The following is an 11,034-nucleotide window of genomic DNA, read 5'->3' as shown; positions in this document are numbered from 1 at the left end:
GCTGAAGCACTAGGAGCGATAGCTTGGCTCCCTTTCCTCTTGCAACAGTGAGCTGTGAAGGCACACTAGCGAGAAAATTGTCCTCTGCAGCAGGGACAATGTTCCTGCTTGCACATCTGGATCAGCTGCAATTAGAGGTGGTTGCACGGGTTCTGTGACATCAACAATCCCTCTGGAGATCTTAATAAAAGTTTCCTTGTGCAACTGCTCGGTCCCGACAGGGCTTTTGACGGGCGCTGCTGTAACGCTTTCTGTAGCGCAAAACCGATCGGTGGATAGCTCACGTAACTGGAGGAATACTGCCCAGGGATGGTTCACTCTTTTCCCGTTGGTGACGTGGAAAGTAATGGAGTATTTGCAACCAGAGAGATTGTTCCTGAAAGAGATGAGATCTAGAAGAGCCTTCTGAGATCCTGCTATTTCAGATACTCTGTGTCGGTACCTTCTTCCCCTTAACAGTCAAAGGGAAATAGCAGCTGCCTGTTCTCAGTGACAGCGGCACCAACTGCCACTGCTGACAGGCGAGTAGATATGGCAAGATCATCACCAAGTCTCTGCTGTGAACCTCAGCAAGAGCCAGCACACGTTTTGTTCTCCACCTGCTGGGGTACGGATTTGTGCTGCTTCAGCCAGCCAGTAACAGCTCCTTGAGTGGCTCAAAGTTCAGAGACAGTAGAGTCAGAGCTCGTTTGTTTGGCCACTCACTCTTGAGAGGACAGGATTTAGTCAGCACAAAGGAAAAAGCGAACATTTACCTATACCAGTGATTATTGTGCTGGATGTTGTTTACTTTGGTCTCATTGTTTGTGGCTTCATACACTTTGGGGGATTGGCTCCATCCTCAATAAAAGCCCATCTTCAGTTCTCCTCCCTCCCCTGTGGAAGGCAGCGGTATCATGGCTCCTGTTGAGCTGGGTGGCCAGATCACCCTTTCCCAACAGTTACTTCCTATCATCTTCGTCAGGTTCTTTGAGCCAAAATCCTCCTGCAACCCAGTGGTTGCACAGAGACGGTTAAACTCTCAGCCGTGTAGAATAGAGAGAGCAGTGCCAGAAGGTATTATTCAGAGTTCTGCATCTGCCAGAGGGTTCATCACCTGGTAGCACCAAGCTTAACCAACAAGTGTTAATTCTCTCAGTTCTTACTTTTGGGACAAGTCTGGTTGTTATTAACGTTTTGGGGGGTGAAGGTCCAAGGATGTGGCAGCAATCCCACTATGAGCCAGGTGTGCTTGTATAACCTGCTTACTGTCTCTCAGTGAGCCTTTAAGCTATTGTTCAGGAAAGAGAGGAAATGCACTCAAAGACATTCCTTCACCTATTTTTCTTTAAAATTATCCAGTATTCTATTGTCTAGAACAGCAGACGTTGTACTTGATGCTACGGGAGGATCCAGAACACCTCCACACACAGAAATCAAATATCCAGATAGCTGCAGAAAAACCAGGGCAGGGGTACACACACAACACTAAGCGGCAGGTGAAGCTGTGTAATACCGTTCCACCTGCCATGAAAGCCTGAGCTGCACGACAGCACACGCAAATCTGAGAGCCAAACAAGTATTATCAGTGTTGTTCTGATGGGGATTTGCCTTTTTTGGTCTTCCGACCTCAATTTTCAAGCCATCAGCCACATTAGTGGTGGCAGTCTCCACCCAAGTGGAGCTACGTATCCACTGTTCTATCACCTCTGTGCTTAAGTTAAGCATGATGTATGTGTATGTAAGTTTACAGGTGGGGTTTTTTCCGCTCACAAGATAATTGCTTTTGTTAAGAGGGACCTTCTTTCCGAAGGGATTGTACTCCATTTACAATCAATCCATTTTGCTAGTCTTTAAAAAGCTCCAAGATAACAGCAGTCAGTTCATAGCAGCCCTTTCTCTGTGCAGAAAAAAGGCAAAGGTTCTTCATGTTTTCCATCTAACTGTCCTTACGGTCCAGCTTGGGAGGGGTAACAGAATGAGAGCCAAAGAATTTCCAGAGATCTTGAAGTAGTGGTAAATCACTACTGACACAGTGCCATGAACATTTGGTTGATGAAAATTAGAGGCAGGACCATTCTGTCCCTGATGAGCAGATAGTATCAGAGCATCCTTGCAAAAGTCAAAGCTTCTTCCTTGGTTACACAGTGGAGAAAGAAAAAGAAGAAAGGTAGTTGCTTCCCCAGTTTGGAACAAACCTTTCAGCACTCTCCAACCTCCAATAGTCTCTGCAATAACCCCAAGAGAAGCCCTGATTGTATGATGTAATGCCTTTGCTTTTAGTAGCTCGTTGTCTTCCCTGCCACTTAAACTGGCAGTCTTATGCTCTAGAACTACAAGTTTATTCCGCTTAGGAGATGAAAATTTAAAGTTGCTCTTAAAATACTGCACTTAGAAGACACAAAGACTTCTACAAAGTTGCAGTCATAGTATCAGCTTTTAAAATAAATTAGGCAAAAAGTGGATTAGCAGCAAAAATAGATAATTTACATCCTTCCCCCTCCACTCCCCACCATCCAGAGTCATCTCTGAGTCCTGAGACCACCATCGCTAAAAATTAATACATTTCATTGGGTTTGCACCAACAGCACATATTTTAATCTCACACAACTTCCATTTGTATAAATTCTAATCGGTTGTTTCGGGTAACTCTTGAATTCCTTCGTTTACCAGGGAATGGGAATGGCACCAGCAGCACAGCCCCTCCTCATGACTGCAGGGAGTGGCAGGGAAAAGTCAGGCCCATGAGAGGTTTTCCTGGCTCCCTGCCAAACACATGTGATTTCTTGGGCCCTTCTCCCCCAGAGCTGCCAACTCTGAGTTTGAGATGCAGGATGGTATTTAAGACATTATAACAGACGTAACCGAAAGGAACAAATTTCAATTAATGTATTTCCAGAATAAGGTGAAAACAGAAAAAAAATTAATTGGAGTGAAAGCTGTTAATTAAGGGCCAATTAAAAAACAATTTCCTTAAAAACTGTGACTAATGAGAAGTGAGGCACTTCAAGTTCACAGCTGCTAGAGAAGCAGACATTGCCCACAACCACTTTTAAGGTCCCCTTTGGAGTTGCTGGTCTCTAAATTTTCACTCCTTCTTCTTTCGACCTTTGAAGGTGTCCATGAGATTGATGATTCCCAAATATTCCACAAAGAGCACAGTTATTTTCACGGGGAGCATACTGTAAGGAAGGGGAGTTGAAGAGAGGGAGAAAAAAGAAAAAACTGGACATCAGAAGGTTGTGCAATTTTGTCACAGAATTAGTTTCGCCTGGCTAACACTGGCAGAGCCAGAGCACCGTGTAGAACACAGCACCACTGGTCCTCTCGAAATACCTGTTACACTCGTTTGACAGCCTGGCCCGCAACAGAGCCAGAAGTGCCCCAACGCTGACACCAGGTAGGCAGTGAGTGAGGAGCAGACCCAGTCCCTACAGCCCACAGGAAAACCACACCCCAGTGGGGTCAGCACGACACAGTCAGCACTTCTGACGTTGTTCTGTGGTCCAAGGGCAGACTGAACCCCTAGAAAAACAAAAGCCCTCCAGAAACGCACAGGACTTAATGAAATTTCACACCAAGAAGCAGGAGCCTGGTTTGCACTGTTCGTCAAACGTACAGCTGAAACATCCCCGGGCAGGAAAGAGGGAGAGAAGGCAGGAAAGGTGCGACTTACTTTTTCAAAGCTGTGAAAAAATAAACGCTGCGTGGTATCATCAGTATTTCTTGCTCCCGCCGAATAGCAGTCATTATCTTCTCAGCCACATACTCTGGGTCCAGAGTGGGAAGCAGATTTGGCCACCTGGAAGAGAAGACATTTCTTACTCTAAGACAGATGGCTTTGGATTCACAGACTACTCAAAATAAATTTTACAGTTATTTGAGTAAAAGAAGAAATAAATACAACAAGTCCTATGAATGTCAGAACCTTCATTATGTTGGGGAGAGCGTGGCCATTGTTATCCCTTTGTATGATGTCTCACAAGACAAACCCATGGAGTTCTCATATTAAGACACACCAGGCTTTTATCGGGCTGCCAAATCTTGCCATTGTACAAGCAGCACACTGAGCAAAGCCACGCCACTGATTTCGGGAGGTGACTGGGGATTTAGAAACCAGAAAGGACAACTGGAGCATTTGGCTCCCGCAGAGGAAAGGACACTAATGACGTTTTGTGTTTCGGCTTACGTGAGTACTAAAGCACCGAGGGCTTTTGCCATTTGGGTTGCCCAATTACTGGACAGCTCTGTTAACACTCATCTGAGGCCCTAACAATAACACACGCAGAGAAAAGCCTCACTCGTGATCTTCGTCAAGGAAATAGCACGTAACATGCTAAATGTGCAAGCTGCATAAAAGCCTCTCAAGGGTTCACTCACTTGGTTCCACAGCCATTAAACATTCCTGTGTTTATGATGTAAGGACACACAATTGTGGTTTTAATGCCGGTCTTCCCCAGAGCTCGCATCTCAAAATCAACTGACTCTGCAAAACCAACTGCTGCAAATTTACTTGCACAGTAATCTGTAAAATGAACAAAACATTAACTGCCGTTAAACTTTTAATTTACCGATGAAGCTTTTGTCTTCCTTATCACTGCCTTGAAGCTGGGTGTCTTTTACTGCTATGTCACCTCACTTCATTTTCCTCTGCCTTTGTATACCTCTTCCAGAAATGCCTACTCTCACCACCTTCTTTCCATCTCTGTGTGGGTCATTTTGAATGAATGGCTGAGGGACAGAGAACGCAAAATGAGATATCCCACCTCTGCACCACATCTGGATTTTAATAGTTCTTTGAGTTCAGGAAACCTGGGCAGGTCTTTGCTTAGCTTGAGAACATGCTTGGAAAATTAAAAAAAAAAAAGGGAGGCCTCTTCCCCACCAAACACCTGCAGGTGAACTTTAACAGAGTTGGAGTTCTGTTTCTAAAGGTCTGTGTATGGCTCCTAGATCCTCTCACCGCTGTGGCAGAAAAACCTGTTCCACAGCACCTGGAAAACTTTTGAAAGGCATGGTCTGTTTAAGGTCAGCATAACTATTTGCTTTACCTATATGCAAAGACCCAGAAACTCAAGATTGGGATTTTTTTCACCAGGACTGACTGCAGAGTTTAAACACACCAATTGTCTAAATGAACATCAGCTTTAATACGCTACCTGAAAGAGAATTGACTCCTATCAGTCCGGCTGAGCTGGCGATACTAACCAGGTGTCCATGGTTAGAGGCGATCATCGCTGGCAGGAAGGCTTTGTACGTCTGCAGAGGAAGTCAGAGTTGCAGAGAGACGTTTTACTAAGCTAAGTGCTGTAGTATTTTGAAGGTGGTGTTTTTAAAGCAGTTCTCCTACAGTTTAAATAAGCTTCTCCCCCTTATAAACCAAACAGAATTGAACACTTCTGTTACTAGAGCAGCAACTCTCAGGCTGGTCCTGCTTCACGTCAATGAATATTGAGGATTGTAACATAAGACTAACTGCAGGACGCAGCAGACGGTAAACTTTGGTACCTAAGAGCATTCCTGAATATGCAATATAGTTTTGCTGCCTACCCCAGAAGTTACCATTCTTCCACCACTTTTATTTTACAGGCTCCCAGGCATAGGAAGTTCTTTCCGGTACCATTTCTGACTGAGCATATAAGGAGCTATATATCCTTGTATATTTTCCTCAATTCCAAAAGGTAAAATGAACACGACAAACATGTTAAAAGGATGTTTTAGCATATCTGCCAAGTACAGGGATTACCCAGAAGTGGGCTGTTATGTTCACTTCCATGGTCTTTTCCACAAGTGGGTCCGGAGAGTAGATAAACCTCTTCCCAGTCACAATGCCAGCATTGTTCACTAGGATGGTAACATCGCCAACTTCCTTTTTAACCTAAAACAAAAACCCTCAAGATATTTTACAATAAACACAAGTTCATAAAGGAAAACATAAGGAACAGTGCACATCAACTTAGGTGAACTTATTATGCTTGTTACAGATCCAAACGCCTCAGGTTCTTGCACGTTCTCATCTGATGACATTTTAGAGTGTAACCAGACTTTCTTCGGAGACTTGGAGCCCAACACCTCCAGAGGCTTCTGCTTCCAGCACCTCTGGTTCTTGCTGTGACTGTTCCAGATGCCTCTATTGCAATGAGCAGTAAACCCATGAGCAATTCTGTCTGTAGGGCCATTTCTACACCATGCGGAGAGACACAGTGCACAGATTCTCAGGCAACCATCACCACCATCAGGTACATCAAACCCACCTGAGGGCTGCAATATCTAAACTTCCAGTAAGAGGAAGGACAGTTCCCATTTTAGCTCCAGACAGAGAACTTTCATGAACAGACCTGACAGAACAACTATACCAGCTCTCAAAAGCTAAATGCAAGTATTTGATGCAGTATTTGAAGTACAGTTCATTCATCTGAGCAATCTGGGGAAAAGGAAATAATGGAATTCCCCTATATGTTGTCTAATTTGTGATTTCCAGATGTTTTTATGCCATCTTCAACCACAAACCCCTCCATAACTGCCTACAAGAGGGGGGAAAAAAGCACCGGATGTTTGATAGGCAGCAGGAAATACCACCAGGAAATGGGCTTCTGCTGTTGCTCCCGTGCACAGGAAAGAGGGTTCTCAGAATGGAAAACTGGATTCAAACTGTTGGCTTGACTAGCAAGCAAGAAAAAAAAGAGTGGATAAGCAAAAAAATACCATGCAAGAGAGATCCTGGTAGTAAACGTGAGCCCAGACACAATTTTACTACACGGTAATGAGGAGGAGGCTTCTGTTTCCCCACAAGTAGGAGGATCCAAAACCAAAGAGTTACTTCCGTCTCTCAAAACCCTAAATTCTCAAAGTGTAGCTGAACTCGAGGAAGGAGGGGTAGGTCGGAGAAGGCCACGTTCCTTTTGGGGTTGGGTATTTCTGGAAGAGGCTCATTAGAAATAGATGTTAAGTTACAGATGTTCATAGCCAAAAGCTGTCCATCGTCCTGCTGGTAGAGGAAGGGAACACGGACACCACACGGGCAGGGCTTTTTCTGGTTTTCTTCCTCCTGATGTGACTTTTTCCCCGGTCTCTCTGTGGCTGATGAGGTACCAGAAGCAGGTATTTAAGATTCACATACATTTCACTTTGGCTTTGAGATTGTTTTACTGGGCACAGAGTTTTCAACCATATCCTGCCCTGCCTGCATGAATTTAGTTCGCTACAATCGTGCACAACTCCAGGTCATTGCATGAAGCTGAATCACCGTGGGGGGAAACAAAACCTGGAATCATGCTGCCTCATCTTGCAAAGGCTGACACTGAAGGCCACGATCAAAGTCTTCTACATCACATTAAATAAGCAGGGACACCAAGCACTGACTAATTCGAGACAAAGATTTTAGAATAAGATGGGAAAGTTGTCAGCATGGTTCCACATCGGCTGTAGACGACTTCTGGTAATATTTGGCCAGAAAGGCTCTGCTACTGTCTTTCTGCGTGGGACTGAAGTGCCAGGCCTCGAGTCCTCAAAACTGATGGTTATTTCCACCTTCGTCAATCTAGTGTCCTTCACACTACCATAATTCCTCCTCCTCCACTACTCCCAGTTCAGCGGGAAGCAGGTATAGCCCTGCGGTAAGACGCACGACTGCTCCGCAGGAACAGGCAGATGTACATCTCCGTGGAGTAATGGAGCTGCCGGGAAGACCAAGGGTGAGCAGCATCACCAGGTTACAAAACCCACAGCACCAGCCTCCAACAGGCCACAAGTACTGCACTCTCAGAACATTCTAGCCATTTCTGCACAGACAGAAAAACGCAGGAGGCTAGAGCTGCTTCAACAGCACCAAAAGAACAACATGATTTCAGCCAACAGATGTTCCTGAAGACAGCAGAACTTTTTAACAAGAATGCATCCTCAGGCAAATGCTCCCTGTGGAAACTTTCTAGTCCAACAGTTAAGTTTAGCAACGTTTTAAGCAACAGAGAACAGGTTGTTATAATGGAAACTGTTAAGCAATTTTAGCTTTTGGCAATTCTACTAGCCTGCCCAAAATAACTAACCTCATGCTGTATTTACAGAGCACTTCAGAAAGGAAAGTAAATATTTCTAAGACTTCAAGACACATTTATTAATTCTGATAAAGCAAGTCTGCAAACATCTATTAACAGCCACAGAATTACTTGAAAATTGCCTAAGAAGTTGATCCTTTTTACAATGTATGGCCTTCAGGGTTTACTTTTGCTAAGAGGTTGCCAGAACTTGAAATACTGCTTTAGCTTCAATAAATTGATTTTCTGCACTTCCCCAGTAAGTGCTTGCTCAGTAATTGAATGAATGAGAAGCCACCCAGTTGAAGTGAGCTACTGAAAAAAAAAACCCAACCAACCAGCTTTTTTTATTTTTTAAAGGAACAGAGGTACATAAGTGAAAAAAGTAACGTGCACGATACATTTGGGATGAGCTAACTTCAATCTCTCACTCTGAAGTCAGTCAGACACATCATACACCCGTTCACTCACTCATCTCAGGACAGTGTGGGAGCCACAACGAAGACGCTTTACCTGATCAGCTGCTCTGTAGATGTCCTGTCTTTTGCTGCAGTCGCAGAGGTAACAGTGCACTCTCTCTGCTCCGCTTTCTCTGGCCAGTCTACTCGTCTCCTTGAGCCCCTCTTGATTAATGTCCCAGAGAACCACTGTGGCTCCAAGGCTGGCAAACTTCAAAGACAAGAGTCTTCCAATGCCACTTCCCGCTCCCGTTATTAATACTATTTCACCACTAACATTCTTCTTCCGTTTAGGCACAACCAAGAACACCAGCGACTCCAGCAAGTAATAAAGAGAAAGTCCGATGACTTTGCATGTTTCCAGGAAGAAGTTCATCTTGAGGCTCTTTCTTCAGATACCTGATAAAAGAATGTTTACCAGATAGAATAAAACATAGAGAAAATACAAACATCAATATTTCAAAATTCAAAAACATTTCCAGATCCATTCTAAGTATTTTCTCCAGCCTGCTTCCGAGTATTGTTTCACAACCCATATACCCAGGTTTACATCTGCGCACCCATTCGTCCTGCGACTGGATCATCTCCAGGTTGGAATCAGACAAGTCTCCACGGCCAGCTTTGCACAGACGGAGAGGGGAACTAGTGAGCTCATTCCTGACGGGCTTTAGGATTGGTTTTTCTCCTCCTTTTTTTTGGGGGGGGTGCAGGATGATGTTTTTTAAATTGAGAGACTTACAGGCATTGCATCCCACCACCCAGCAGCGACAGGTTCTTGTTACACAGGCAGTGGTTCTTCTTACACAAGAAACACACCCGTGGTCAAAGCAGGTTTTATTCTTTGACTAACTATGGTTTGAAGTGTTAATATCTTCCTTATCAGCTCAACGAAGAGAATTCTGCTGCTTACATTTCAACCTTCAGCATTACATACCAGACTCGATCAGATCTCCTAGGCAACGGTGCTATCTGTGTGTAGAGGTAATCACATTTGGGAAGTGCCAAGAGATAAGCTACTCACATCTCCACAACTCTTGAGCAAAGGTCATGAAATGTAGCATGTGAACGTACATGTGTTATCATGAGTCTTGGGTTTTGTACACGGGAAACAAGGCCAGTCCTGGAAATGGATGGGCCACTGCTAGAACGGAGCAAGTTACTCCAGTAACAGAACAACATTCATCAGAAACGTAGCTGGGAAGGAAACAAGTTCTTCTTTCTGAAGAACAGGGGTCAAAGTGAATGTTTTCTGTTCTTCATTCCCTATAAAAGGGGACAAAATGCGTGAAGTGGTTCTGGCACAGATGAAAAGCACCAACACCAGTAAGAAATGGAAGAAGTCTCAAAACAGCACAGGAACATTGTGCTAAAGTCAATATTGACATCTCCCATAGCAGGCTCTCATAGCTATGGAGCTACTAGAGATATAAACAAAACCAGAGTTATACAGGAAAAGGGTTATTAAATCTCATGTACAAGATTTTGGGGAAAAAGTTATTAGCCGGGTCTAAAGGAGAAACAATAAATCTTCAAAATAAATGCAGTGGCTGACTATCTCAATTGCACTAATTTAACGCGCTTAACGTAACGATCTCCATTTGCATGAAAGGAGATTGGTCTCTCTGGAGTAGGTAAGGCTGTTAGAGTTAATCTCCACGGCAGAACAGGAGAGGCAATTGCCTTCAAAGTATAACACACAATTTGACCTAACCCCAGTTTAGAACTTGGTCAGTAAATTAGTAAGTACAATAATCCTGTATTAGGCTCTGTACAGAGCAGAGGCACATCAGATCGTAGGGAAGTAGAGTGGTTTCAGTCATACGGACCACAGGAGACCTTCTGTTAGAACAGCAACTCTGCACCCTTCGATGAGACAACTCCCACCCTCCAGTCCTCCATTCCCACTGCACTAGTCCTGCTAATGACACCAGTTACTGTAACCGAGCACATCCACAGGGACAATTAAATCAGCCCACACGCGGGGATGATTTTGGCTCCTCTACTCAAGCGAGCCAGGATCTGTTTACAGGTGGATTAGCCAAGGGTTCCTTTGACACACAAGATCTCAGAACCCTTCTGATGGCCTGTGTTGGGTTTTAATACACACACAGGTGTGCTTGTGGGGGGCTTTTATACCACAGTGAAATACAAAAGGTTTCAGAGTGGCTTATCACACAGATTTCTTTTCAGGGGCAGACACCCGAGCCAGCACAACTTTGCTCACAGCCAAGGGGCTCTCACGGACTGTCAGCGCTCGCAGACCACAAGGGCAGAGCTGAGGATGGCACCTGAAGCATCAAACACCTCTGCGAGCCGAAGGGGCTAAAGGCTGAGCACACAGTCACCTGAGCAGAGCTTAGCAAGCGTGGATTTGCTCACTTCAGCTGGAGAGATGTGACCCCTCGAAAAACCACCGAGGTCCTATGGCCAAGGCAGCCCAAGGACTGCGGTGTACCAACACCTTCCTCGCCTGCTGGAAGCTGCTGCACACGCTCACCCGAGGAACCTCCTCTCCCAGCCCAACACGCACCATCAAAACCAAAACCAAACCCCGACAGCTTTCA

The 11,034-nt window shown here is 44.7% G+C and overlaps 1 protein-coding gene across 1 annotated transcript; it reads right to left on the bottom strand.

The window, feature by feature from the left end:
• Window positions 1–3,067: 3,067 nt before the first annotated feature.
• SDR16C5 (short chain dehydrogenase/reductase family 16C, member 5) lies at window positions 3,068–8,846 on the bottom strand. The gene is made up of 6 exons (XM_010138318.1): window positions 8,526–8,846; window positions 5,726–5,857; window positions 5,139–5,238; window positions 4,360–4,504; window positions 3,656–3,781; window positions 3,068–3,161 (listed from the first exon to the last, which is right to left on the bottom strand). Exons 1-6 carry the CDS (start codon window positions 8,844–8,846, stop codon window positions 3,068–3,070), a joined length of 918 nt encoding a protein of 305 aa, XP_010136620.1.
• Between the last annotated feature and the right edge of the window lie 2,188 nt (window positions 8,847–11,034).

Source organism: Buceros rhinoceros, unplaced genomic scaffold (assembly GCF_000710305.1).
Source record: "Buceros rhinoceros silvestris isolate BGI_N320 unplaced genomic scaffold, ASM71030v1 scaffold3016, whole genome shotgun sequence".
NCBI lineage: Eukaryota > Metazoa > Chordata > Aves > Bucerotiformes > Bucerotidae > Buceros > Buceros rhinoceros.
This window is presented reverse-complemented; position numbering and strand designations above follow the sequence as displayed.